Source organism: Abramis brama (assembly GCF_963993115.1).
Source record: "Abramis brama genome assembly, chromosome: 17".
NCBI lineage: Eukaryota > Metazoa > Chordata > Actinopteri > Cypriniformes > Leuciscidae > Abramis > Abramis brama.
In genome coordinates, this window is record NC_139979.1 from 4,711,062 (window position 1) to 4,725,235 (window position 14,174).

General features: G+C 37.6%; 1 protein-coding gene across 1 annotated transcript in view; it reads left to right on the top strand.

Moving 5' to 3' along the window:
- The window catches only part of xrcc1 (X-ray repair complementing defective repair in Chinese hamster cells 1), a 28,265-nt gene that overhangs the window by 7,189 nt on the left and 6,902 nt on the right, over window positions 1–14,174 (top strand). Inside the window, exons 9-13 of the mRNA XM_084088102.1 lie at window positions 6,494–6,650; window positions 7,845–8,076; window positions 8,190–8,306; window positions 12,158–12,236; window positions 12,495–12,585. Coding sequence (XP_083944228.1) covers window positions 6,494–6,650; window positions 7,845–8,076; window positions 8,190–8,306; window positions 12,158–12,236; window positions 12,495–12,585 — 676 coding nt within the window. The remainder of the gene's footprint in view (window positions 1–6,493; window positions 6,651–7,844; window positions 8,077–8,189; window positions 8,307–12,157; window positions 12,237–12,494; window positions 12,586–14,174) is intronic.

A 14,174-nucleotide genomic window follows, 5' to 3' on the forward strand; every position in this document is an offset into this window, starting at 1 on the left:
AACTTTCGTTTCATGGTGACTTTAAGTGTTTGAATGTCACTTTTTTGTTTAGAAAAAACTCTGAACATTAAAGCTGCAGTCCGCAGTTTTTCCTCTTTGTCGCCATCTCTGTTCGAAATCTGCAATTGCAGTTATTCGCGGAATTATCAACTTTACGTGGGTTGTGGCTCGGCTCGGCACAGCGCGGATGTGGATACTGGCATTCGAAATCACAGATTCTACTTTTTGGATATATGACCAACATAAGAATTTTCACCGGAAAATGTCGTCTGAACAAGTAACATCCACTTTTGTTCTGACCAACTAAGGGGAAAAAAGCATTGCAGTAAATCAGCTGATTAAATCTAACGATCGCTTATCATATCACGTCAAACCGTGCAAATTATACTTTGTTCTCAAATTGTTAATGTTAACAACATCAGCATTGCGTGACTACATTTAATGCCCTTCCGATATTTAGGGGCCAAGCCCCGAAGGGGCTATGGCACCTATTGTATCTGTTAGTTTTCTTATTATTATTAGGGGCCAAGCCCCGAAGGGGCTATGGCACCTATTGTATCTGTTAGTTTTCTTATTATTATTAGGGGCCAAGCCCCGAAGGGGCTATGGCACCTATTGTATCTGTTAGTTTTCTTATTATTATTATTATTATTATTCTTCTTCCTCCTCTTGAAGTCTATGGCAGCCCTATGAACCATACATAGGAAAATGATGAAATTTGGCACACTTGTAGTGATGGTAATGAAAAGTAATTGTAGCAATTTTTGAGTCTCTAGGTCCAACTCTATAGCGCCACCAGCAGTTCAAAAATTCAACATTGAAATGGTTATAACTTTTGAACCCTTTGATCTAGAAAAATGAAACTTAGTACACCTGATTCATCTCATCATGCTGATTAGAACCAATATCTTACATTAAGACTCCGCCCATTACAGTAGTGGCCATTTTGAAAAGTACAGTATGCAGTTTTTTTGCTACTCCTCCTTCAAAATTGGTCTAATTTTGTCCAAACATGTACTCAAATGATCTTCGGACTGAGCCGCATAAAAGTACTGTCCCCGATTTTTTTTATTCTTCTCTGATCAAAAGTTATGACGTCGCAAACTTAACGAGGTCGACCCAAAATTGGTTCAGAAGCTATAGCTCGGCCAAACTTTGATCAATCGAAACGAAAATTGGTACACTTCATCGGAAGCATGATCTGAGGTTCCATGCCAAAGTTGGGAACAGCGCCACCTACGGGTCATGAGATATGGAAAATGCATATTTTGGCCAATAACTTATGAACAGTTTGTCAGAAAATTATAAACTTGGTGTCTATCGATTCCTTGGGTCATGACAAATCCGTGGATATCGATTTTGCCATAATGGGATGTACCACGTGTCCGCCATTTTGAATGATGTCATAATTTGCAATATCTTTTAAACTATTTGAAATTTCTTCACCAAATTTGGTATGGATCATCATTAGCATGGCCCGAAGGTACATGAGAAGTTTGATCACAGCGCCACCTAGTGTTCCAGAGATATCATTGTTTTTTGAAAAAACACTTATAACTTTTGCCAACATTGCTTGAAATTTGATTTCTTTATGTCAATATATTCCTTGGCTTATGCCGATTTCAACGATATCTCATATGTTATTTTTCAACAATGTGACTGGCCGCCATATTGGAGCGAATGTAAAACAGTTTTTTCGCTACTCCTCCTTCAAAATTGGTCTAATTTTGTCCAAATATGTACTCAAATGATCTTCGGACTGAGCCGCATAAAAGTACTGTCCCCGATTTTTTTGCTCTACTGGAAAAAAAAAGTTATGATGTCGCAAACTTAACGAGGTCGACCCATAATTGGTTCAGAGGCTGTAACTTGTGAACAGTTTGTCACAAAATCATAAAATTGGTCTCTATCGATTCCTTGCGTCATGTCGAATCCGAGGATATCTTTTTTGCCAGCATTGGATGTACCACATCATAAGCTATATTAGCATTAAGTTAGCTTAGCATGCTAATCTCGTTAACATGATTTTGTGTGCTCATTCACACACTGAAGCCTCTCCTCTGCAGCTTTGTAAAACATGTCCTCTGGGTGGCGCAAGTGGTTCAACCATGCGTCATGAATCCCGAACCATTGTGGTCGTGGGTTCGAGACCAGTGTGGGGCGACTTTGAAATTGTGTATAAAATAATAATTTAAATTCCTTCCGGCTCTGCACTGCTGTTGGTGCTTAAATGCTAGCTGTGCTGCTGTAATTGATGTGCTTACTGTGCTTGATGTACATTAAATTTCTGATGTTTTGCTCTTCTGGCTCCGCATTGCGCTACAGCGGCTGTTGCTTGCTCTGCCTTGCAGGGCTTGGCCCCGTATTGCTGCTTGCAGCTATATTTATTATTATTATTCTTCTTCCTCCTCTTGAAGTCTATGGCAGCCCTATGAACCATACATAGGAAAATGATGAAATTTGGCACACTTGTAGTGATGGTAATGAAAAGTAATTGTAGCAATTTTTGAGTCTCTAGGTCCAACTCTATAGCGCCACCAGCAGTTCAAAAATTCAACATTGAAATGGTTATAACTTTTGAACCCTTTGATCTAGAAAAATGAAACTTAGTACACCTGATTCATCTCATCATGCTGATTAGAACCAATATCTTACATTAAGACTCCGCCCATTACAGTAGTGGCCATTTTGAAAAGTACAGTATGCAGTTTTTTTGCTACTCCTCCTTCAAAATTGGTCTAATTTTGTCCAAACATGTACTCAAATGATCTTCGGACTGAGCCGCATAAAAGTACTGTCCCCGATTTTTTTTATTCTTCTCTGATCAAAAGTTATGACGTCGCAAACTTAACGAGGTCGACCCAAAATTGGTTCAGAAGCTATAGCTCGGCCAAACTTTGATCAATCGAAACGAAAATTGGTACACTTCATCGGAAGCATGATCTGAGGTTCCATGCCAAAGTTGGGAACAGCGCCACCTACGGGTCATGAGATATGGAAAATGCATATTTTGGCCAATAACTTATGAACAGTTTGTCAGAAAATTATAAACTTGGTGTCTATCGATTCCTTGGGTCATGACAAATCCGTGGATATCGATTTTGCCATGATGGGATGTACCACGTGTCCGCCATTTTGAATGATGTCATAATTTGCAATATCTTTTAAACTATTTGAAATTTCTTCACCAAATTTGGTATGGATCATCATTAGCATGGCCCGAAGGTACCTGAGAAATTTGATCACAGCGCCACCTAGTGTTCCAGAGATATCATTGTTTTTTGAAAAAACGCTTATAACTTTTGCTAACATTGCTTGAAATTTGATTTCTTTATGTCAATATATTCCTTGGCTTATGCCGATTTCAACGATATCTCATATGTTATTTATCAACAATGTGACTGGCCGCCATATTGGAGTGAATGTAAAACAGTTTTTTCGCTACTCCTCCTTCAAAATTGGTCTAATTTTGTCCAAACATGTACTCAAATGATCTTCGGACTGAGCCGCATAAAAGTACTGTCCCCGATTTTTTTGCTATACTGGAAAAAAAAAGTTATGATGTCGCAAACTTAATGAGGTCAACCCATAATTGGTTCAGAGGCTGTAACTTGTGAACAGTTTGTCACAAAATCATAAAATTGGTGTCTATCGATTCCTTGCGTCATGTCGAATCTGAGGATATCTATTTTGCCAGCATTGGATGTACCACATCATAAGCTATATTAGCATTAAGTTAGCTTAGCATGCTAATCTCGTTAACATGATTTTGTGTGCTCATTCACACACTGAAGCCTCTCCTCTGCAGCTTTGTAAAACATGTCCTCTGGGTGGCGCAAGTGGTTCAACCATGCGTCATGAATCCCGAACCATTGTGGTCGTGGGTTCGAGACCAGTGTGGGGCGACTTTGAAATTGTGTATAAAATAATAATTTAAATTCCTTCCGGCTCTGCACTGCTGTTGGTGCTTAAATGCTAGCTGTGCTGCTGTAATTGATGTGCTTACTGTGCTTGATGTACATTAAATTTCTGATGTTTTGCTCTTCTGGCTCCGCATTGCGCTACAGCGGCTGTTGCTTGCTCTGCCTTGCAGGGCTTGGCCCCGTATTGCTGCTTGCAGCTATATTTATTATTATTATTCTTCTTCCTCCTCTTGAAGTCTATGGCAGCCCTATGAACCATACATAGGAAAATGATGAAATTTGGCACACTTGTAGTGATGGTAATGAAAAGTAATTGTAGCAATTTTTGAGTCTCTAGGTCCAACTCTATAGCGCCACCAGCAGTTCAAAAATTCAACATTGAAATGGTTATAACTTTTGAACCCTTTGATCTAGAAAAATGAAACTTAGTACACCTGATTCATCTCATCATGCTGATTAGAACCAATATCTTACATTAAGACTCCGCCCATTACAGTAGTGGCCATTTTGAAAAGTACAGTATGCAGTTTTTTTGCTACTCCTCCTTCAAAATTGGTCTAATTTTGTCCAAACATGTACTCAAATGATCTTCGGACTGAGCCGCATAAAAGTACTGTCCCCGATTTTTTTTATTCTTCTCTGATCAAAAGTTATGACGTCGCAAACTTAACGAGGTCGACCCAAAATTGGTTCAGAAGCTATAGCTCGGCCAAACTTTGATCAATCGAAACGAAAATTGGTACACTTCATCGGAAGCATGATCTGAGGTTCCATGCCAAAGTTGGGAACAGCGCCACCTACGGGTCATGAGATATGGAAAATGCATATTTTGGCCAATAACTTATGAACAGTTTGTCAGAAAATTATAAACTTGGTGTCTATCGATTCCTTGGGTCATGACAAATCCGTGGATATCGATTTTGCCATGATGGGATGTACCACGTGTCCGCCATTTTGAATGATGTCATAATTTGCAATATCTTTTAAACTATTTGAAATTTCTTCACCAAATTTGGTATGGATCATCATTAGCATGGCCCGAAGGTACCTGAGAAATTTGATCACAGCGCCACCTAGTGTTCCAGAGATATCATTGTTTTTTGAAAAAACGCTTATAACTTTTGCTAACATTGCTTGAAATTTGATTTCTTTATGTCAATATATTCCTTGGCTTATGCCGATTTCAACGATATCTCATATGTTATTTATCAACAATGTGACTGGCCGCCATATTGGAGTGAATGTAAAACAGTTTTTTCGCTACTCCTCCTTCAAAATTGGTCTAATTTTGTCCAAACATGTACTCAAATGATCTTCGGACTGAGCCGCATAAAAGTACTGTCCCCGATTTTTTTGCTATACTGGAAAAAAAAAGTTATGATGTCGCAAACTTAATGAGGTCAACCCATAATTGGTTCAGAGGCTGTAACTTGTGAACAGTTTGTCACAAAATCATAAAATTGGTGTCTATCGATTCCTTGCGTCATGTCGAATCTGAGGATATCTATTTTGCCAGCATTGGATGTACCACATCATAAGCTATATTAGCATTAAGTTAGCTTAGCATGCTAATCTCGTTAACATGATTTTGTGTGCTCATTCACACACTGAAGCCTCTCCTCTGCAGCTTTGTAAAACATGTCCTCTGGGTGGCGCAAGTGGTTCAACCATGCGTCATGAATCCCGAACCATTGTGGTCGTGGGTTCGAGACCAGTGTGGGGCGACTTTGAAATTGTGTATAAAATAATAATTTAAATTCCTTCCGGCTCTGCACTGCTGTTGGTGCTTAAATGCTAGCTGTGCTGCTGTAATTGATGTGCTTACTGTGCTTGATGTACATTAAATTTCTGATGTTTTGCTCTTCTGGCTCCGCATTGCGCTACAGCGGCTGTTGCTTGCTCTGCCTTGCAGGGCTTGGCCCCGTATTGCTGCTTGCAGCTATATTTGTCCTTGTTTTCGCATGGGCCGGTTGCAGTCTCTTTTTTTTTTCTCCGAAGTCTTTTGCGTTTTACAACAGGTGAATCTTCAGTTGTCACTGGTGATTGTCGTTTGAACCTTTCTGGATCCGCCATCAAATTGATAAGTTTAATTATATCAAGTGCTGTGAGAAAAGGCTATAAATCTCCACCTCCAGCATCCTCACACTCATAGCCCACTAGCCGGGACTCTTCTTTATGTGGACAGATGTGACGTAATGACGCAAAGACATGCTCGAATTTCCCGCGGAAATCCACCAGTACCACTGGAATTAAAAACATTATTACAAGCTTATCGTTTTGAATCGAGTTAATGCAAGCAGAGAGTTTTGAACACTGGCTGGTTATGTACTGGCTCAAATATATTTTGGATAATTTTTAACCCAAAAAAGCTACGGACTGCAGCTTTAAAGAAACAGTTCTCTCAAAAATAAAACGTTTATTTTCTGCCCTCATGTTGTTTCAATCCTGTATGAATGATGTTTGAGAGGATTGTGATTGTACTTGTCAAGCTCCAAAGAGCACGTCAGAGTAAAAGAAAGTCTGCTCTTAGAGAACCACTGCTTGATGTGTTTCCTGTTGTGTTTTTAAAGGCTGCTGTGAAGAGGAAGTTCGAGTTCAGTAAAGAGCGTCTGGAAGCCACCGGTCCACCGCCCAAAAAGCCCAGTTCATCTGCCTCTGCTGAACCAAACTCTGCCACTCCAAAATCTAAAGCAAGAACCAGTGCAACTGCAAGTCCCATCACCACCGGTAAATAACAAGATTATGTCATATTCATTGAACTCATGAAGTCAATGGTTCTCAGAAACTAGGAGTGTCCAGGGATTAAAATAATAATTAAAACAAATTTCTGGATTGAAGAAGTTTTAAAAAGTTGAATGTTCTTCAGGGATTTTGCTCTTTTAAACCAATGATTCGCCATGACTTTTTCAGTCATTCCTGGTTTTACTGGATCAGGATTATTATTATTTTTTTGGTTTATTGTATATAAAATATAAACATTTCCAATTATAAAAATGCTTTAATATTTTATTGATTTCCATGACTTTTCCAGGACTAAAAATCATACTTTTAAAATGACTTTTCCTCATATATTCAGGTTTTTCAAGACTCAGAGAATCCTGTTTATTCAAAGACAATTTTTTTTTACAATAGGTGAATTAAAATAAGAAAGATATTACATCTGCTTGCATCATATTTGCTGAATCAAATCCAATACTTGTCTCCTACAAATTTTTGGGTGCTGATTACAAAATAGCATGTCATACTTTCTCACAAAACATTATGTGCATTTGTAGCATTTTTGCTTTCTACAATCATTTGTGAGGTGAAGAAGCCTTGTATTATCAGAAAGACATTCCTCTGAGCCAGGTTACAACTATTCAACCAGTTTTCAGCTGATTTTTTTTACATTCATGACATTTTTCTATTTTAAGGTTCGGCCTTTTGCAAATCAGCTGAATTTTTTTTCAAAATGCAGGGCTGTGCTATTTTATATTATATAATATATAAATGTATGGGTAATGCTAACAGTGAGCCATACATTTTGTTAGTATTTTAATTAATTAATCTTCTTTATTAATGTAAACATTATTTAAACAAATGCTACTGTTCATTGTTAGTTCATGTCAAGTCCATTAAATAATATTAACAGAAAACTTTTGATTTTAATAATCTATTAATAAATGTTGAAATTATCAGTTAATGCATGCTTTAGAAGTATTTTTCATTGTTAGTTTGTGTATACTTATGAAGTTAACTATTAGTTAACTAACAAATACAACGTTATTGTGTTAACAATGCATGAAATATATATTTTTTGTTGTTTTAGTAGTTATTGAAATGTTTGTTTTATCTACTTTTAAGTCATCTCAAAGCTTCCTTTTTAAGAGCCACTGCACAAACTGAATTCTCGATGGTGTCAAATCTTGAATTCTTCTCCAGGCCAAAAGACATCAGACAAGAGAGAGAGTCCTAAATCCAAGCCAGAGCCCAAGCCAAAACCCAAACCTAAGCCCAAGTCAGCAGAACCAGTCGCTTTCAACCGCATCTTGGATGGAGTCGTCTTTGTCCTGAGTGGCTTCCAGAACCCCTTCCGCGGAGAGCTGCGGGACAAAGCCCTGGCCATGGGAGGCAAATACAAACCCGACTGGACTCCAGACGCCACACACCTCATGTAAGGAGCCCATGCATTAGTGTCATGAAGCGTTCAGAGCCTCATGATATGTGTCAGCATTCAGAGACGCCTCGTGCTTGTTGTTCAGAGCTTTTTGTCTCTCTCTCCTGCAGCTGTGCGTTTGCCAACACGCCCAAGTACAGTCAGGTGAAAGCAGCCGGAGGCATTATCGTCAGGAAAGAGTGGGTGATGGACTGTCACAAAACAAAGCAGAAGATTTCCTTCAAACGGTGAGAACGAACTGCATTGAGTCAGAGAACTTTTTTTTTTTTTTTTGTCATTTATTAGTAGCAGTCAACAGATGTGAGGTCAGATCATGGAACATTTGCTATAGCAAATATTCATTTTTCAAATTTTGCACTGCATGTTTAAAGGTGCAGTCTGTAAGAATGACAACTAGTGGTGGAAATGGGTACTGCAGTCCAATTCAAAATATCAGAGATCGTCGTTTCTCCCGCCACCTGCTCCTCAAACTCGACGGCGCTTGCATGGGTCGCCAGTTTGAGCACACGCAACAGGAACGAACACTAGTTGTCATTCTTACAGACTGCACCTTTAACCCTCTGGGGTCTGAGGTGTTTTCTGGGCCCTGAAGGTGTTCTGACATGCTGACATTTGTGCTTAATTCTGTTACTTGTGACATTTTTAAATTGTCAAATTGCTTTCAACAGTTAAAGAATATTGTGAAAATGAAGGCATTTTTATCACCCAGAGACATGGAGTCTGTGATGCATGCTTTTATTTCATCAAGATTAGACTACTGCAGTGCACTATACTATAGTGTCTCACAGTCCTTATTGTCACGTCTTCAACTAGTTCAAAATGCTGCTGCAAGATTGTTGACAGGAACAAGGAAAAGCGAACACATTTCGCCAGTATTGTTCTCTCTCCATTGGCTTCCAGTTAAACATCGTATTGAGTTCAAAACACTATTGTTTGCTTAAAAGGGATTGCATGGACTGGCTCCTCCATACATCTCTGATCTCCTTTCATTTAAAGGACACGTTTAAAACTGAAAGGAGATCATGCCTTTTCAGTGGCCGCTCCACAGCTTTGGAACAATCTGCCATTTTACATAAAGACTGCACCAACATACAGTGATTTTAAATCTCTGCTCATGAGTGGGCCTAGTGTTTTTCAGAGAAACGTTGTGAACTTAGCATGTTTCCTCATTATATGCAAACATATTATGGTATTTTTATGCTTTAGTAGAGTGAAAATGTTACATACAGCACCTTTAAATGGCTCGTTATTGCTTGTGATGACATCATTCGGACCAGTGTTGTTGTTGTTGTTAACTAAAACTAGTAAAATTAAGTTTTTTTTGTTTTTTTTTTGGTTTATTTGAAATAAGCTGAGATAAAATAAAATATTAATATTAATTTAAAATCTTAAGACTAAAATTAGAAATGTTGTATAATGGCAACTGACTGAATAACAAAATAAGTTAAAGTACTGAAATCACTAACAAAACTTGAAATAAATGGAAATGAAAGGTGAAAAGAATTTTTTTAAACAAAGTAACAAATGCACATACAGTAGCAAAATGAAAACTGAAAATATGAATCTAAAAGCTAATTCAAAACTAAAGTATTAAAGTTAAATGATTCATTGTTAATAAATACTACTACTATACTAGTATGTAAATAATATTCAAATAACACAGATTCAGACATGAATGAGGTGGACTGAATGTTCAGTGTTAGACCAGTTTTTCTGACAGCGAGTGTAGAAAACTAAATTATGACTGTATTTGTGCAAGAACTTCCTAAATTACCCATAGGGAACTGGACTATAGTACTACACCAATCGATCTGGCCCAGATACTGACTCAAGGGAGATGCACAACCTCTGATGATGTGCAGCTCATTACTTTACAGACAGCGATGGTCTCTTTAACGACCCCTCTGATTGTGCAGTCCGTTCAAAGCGTGCAGCGATGTGAAGCAAAAAGTGTCCTGAATAATGAATGACTTGTTACTAAAGTTACTCTCATAGCAAAGGGCACACAAGGTCCAATGTCTTTGAAACGCTGCTGCTGCTGAAGATTTGATCGCTACAGATTAATGATTATTTGTGGATGATCATACAAATCATGTTTTTTCAGATTTGACATTCCCTCTGTTGTGTGGCATTTGTGCTCTGGCGAGCTTGTGTAGAAAAAGCTAAAGATGACAAACTAAAAACAGCCATGGTTGTGTTCAGGCCATTAAATAAATGAACCGCTGCATTTGTTGGCTAGTCTGTGCAGTAGTACTGGTCCCTATCAAATATTCACAATTATTTTGAATATAAAATTATGCAACACTATCAATATTGCAATAATTTATGTAATGCAGTTTTAATTTTTCATGATAGATGGATAGTATTGTTGGTAAATATTGCAGTTTATCATTTATGTATTGTTAAACTGGTGCACATAAATAAAAACTATTAAACAGAATTTAGTGAAAAACATGCTGTGATTATTTGTATCAGGTTTTTATTGTATTTTATTTCTTACGTTTTAATATTTTGAATCTACTTCACTGATGCATCCTCTGATTTAGCACAAGTACTTTAACTTAATGTACTAAAATTACTAAAACTGAAATAAAAATAAGTTGTAATTATATTTATATATATATATGTATATTAATATGTATATACATGCAAACAATTTACTGCTGTCAAATCGGTTAATCGTGATTAAGCGCCTCTAATAATATGTGTTTGTATATGTATGTATATATGTATATTTATATATACACACACACACACACACACATACATATATATATATATATATATATATATATATATATACATACATATACTGTATATGTGTGTGTAACTTTTGTATTAGATGTGATTAATTGATTTGACAGCCCTATATATTTGATGTGTGTGTGTGTATAAGATTATTGTCAAACGGCTGTAATATATTAAGATGTTTTTTTAGCCATGTTGCATATTGCCCAGTCCGAGTGATTATCATAAATGCTGCTTGATAAAAGGCTAGTGTTAAGTCCAGCGCAGAGTGTGCTTTGTGTGTGTTTATTCGTTCAGCAGTCGTCTCGTCGGTTATCGTCGATTGGTTAGCGGGAGGCAGCTGTGTTCTTCTGTGCCCGGCTCTCCATTGTGTCTGCTTTGAGTGCCCACCTCAGATTATGTATTCTGTATTTAAAAGCTGCATCTGCCATGGGTAATTAAAGCAGCCACTTCCTTTGAAGATGAGGAGGGTGTATATCTGTCCATCCACGTCCCTCATGCTATCGAACACAGATCAGCTCGGTTGTGTGTCCTTGTACAAACCTGTTTTTTATTTTTTATTTTGTTTTTTCAGCAGTGATACAGGTGGGATGCGAAGTGCAGGAAGAAGCGTGTTTCTATCCTGCTCACAGAAGCTTATTCCGAAAACGGAGATAAAAACACATCCACTTGAGTGTAGACGATAATTGTTTATGTTCTTCATGTACAGTTTAAAGGAATATTTCACCTAAAACTTAAACTTTGGTTGAAATTACAGTTAATCAAATTATTGTATCTTTTTCCATGAACCAAGATGAGATGTTGGGCAGAATCCCCAAGCCGCTCTTATCAACAAGGAAAGTGGATGGTGATTTTCTGATTTAGACTATGTAATAAATTATGTAACTTATAACAATAGTCCATATGACTCATATGCTATAATAATGTTATGACGCTTTTTGAAATTTTTATTGGAAAAGAGCGCTCTGGACATTCTGCTAAACATCTCCTTTTGTGTTTCACAATAGAAAGTCATGCACATTTGAAAAAATGTGAAGAAGAACAAATTATGACAAATTTCTTTTTTGGATGGATTATTCCTTTAATGGAACAAAATGTGCAAAATGTAAAAGTACAGAATTAATAAATTAATTAAATACCAGGTCTGATTTGCTTGTGTATCTCTCGGTAATGATGTGATTAAGGATTTTTTTTACAATCACAGTCCTGTTTACTTTCCCTAGTAAAGTTTTCAAACTTATTTCAGCTTCTGTACTTGATGTTTGGGCGGCAGACATTCCCATCCAGTTCCAGTAATACTCAGTCTGCTGTTTCTCATTGTGTTTTTCAGGTATCTCATGGATGGAGCCGAGTCCAGTTCAGAGAGTGAAGCAGAACAGGATGAGAGTGAGGAGGAAACGCAGAAACCGGTAATTGCTTTTATATGTTTTATGAATCATGTCTTAAGAAACATTAAATCCCGTCTTAATGCGGTCCTCCCATTATGGTCTTTATGTGTGAATAAAAAGAGCAACATAACCTTGGTGCGGCGTGCTGTTGCCATAGAGACATCCTCCTCAGATTTGTTGACTTTGCGACATGCATCATTGACTCGAGAGCAGGAAACACATCAGTGACATTAATCCGAAACCAATTGCATAAGCATCGTTTTTCTCATGCCTCCCTAGAAAACACCAGAAAAGAAGCATGTGACCCCAAAAAAGCAGCCGATTAAGGAGGAAGAGGAGTATGGTGGCTCAACGGATGCGGAAGGCCCAGGTAAAGGCAGAATAAAATTGAGTACAATAGAAAGTCAACATGAAATCAAAAAAGACAAATGCAGGGTCTTTTTTTTTTTTTTTTTTTGTCTTGTGCTTATTTCACATTGAAAACAAAAGTCTACTGCATTCTAGTCTGATGCAAGGGGAGGGACATTCTTATTATAGAGAGCTTTTGATTGGACAAATATGTGTAGTGCAACAAGTCCCAACACATTGAATATCCTGTTACACTTAAATGCTGAAAAGTAAAATGGGTTGTGAATGGCATATCTTGTTGACTTTACAGTATTATGGGTTTTGGAATTGGTTTCCGCAACTGGTTTTACAGGATCAGTTCGATTAGATGTGCTGTGCTGTGCTGTAGTGTGTGTGTGTGTGTGTGTGTGTGTGTCTGCTTTGATGGATGTTCATGTCTTTCTTGCAGCTCGAGAGAATTCATACAAATCTGCAGAACTCCTCTAAATTGGTAGTTGAAGAGTGACTGGTTCGTGTATGGGTAGTCAAAGAATAACGTTAAATGTACTTTTCTCATTTTAATTCAATGCACACTTACTTGTATGTCGTTTTTCACAATACATACAAGCAGCTTTATAGAAAATGCATGTCTACATTACAATTTAGAGTGATCAGTTATCAGAGGTGACTGTCCAAGTTGATGATCAGATTGAATTTAGGCTTTAATTCACATATAAACATTGATCAGCAAGTATAAACAGAAGCTCAACCGTACTTGCTTAACCCGTGAGAACAAACCTCATTGGTTCTTGCAGAAGCTCAAACGTGCTGCGTAACACAAGAATGAACCTGATTTTTTCTTTTATTCAAAAACCTAAATTCAATCTTTTCATTTAAAGCAATCGATTCTCTTCAAAAAATGTGGACTAAACCGATCAATTCATTTGGGTTAGTTTTACGATCTCTTCATTAACTTTTTGAAGTGTAGTTGCATAGCTGTCAATGGAGGGACAGAAAGCTCTCAGATTTCATTCAAATACCTTAATTTCATTTTCAGATGAACTAATCCTTTAACAACAACAGCACTGGTTTACACACAAGTCAAGAAAGCGGCACTGTAGCAAATCTGTTCTCCACTTTTGACATAAAAACCAAAACAGATGTGCACAATGCACTGAAAAAACATCAATAAAGTAATTTACATACAAGTCAGGGTAATGGGTGATAATGTAGTTGCTTTGATTTCCCTTTGCTTAAACCGCTAATGACCTTTCACCCTAATAAAAGGGACATTTGAGCACCTACATGAACTTACACGTTCTCGCCTTTTTTAAGCAGAATCAGTGTAAGATCCTGCAGGTAAACCGAGACACTCATGTACAAGACAAGGCGTTTGATTGTTCGTTCACAGCAATGATGCATCACCGTGATCCTCCATCAAAATCAATAATGGTAATTTTAAAAGGTTTAATGATGCTGCCGTCTACCTCGTTTTCAGAAGCTCAGCTGCCCGAACATGGTAGAACAGGCGTGTCAACTACATGCATGCCCTGAGGCTCATGCCCTCTTCGAAAATCGTTAATATGTCAACCTGTTTGCCGTGGGGCCCGTCACTCCGGGACGGGGAGAGGC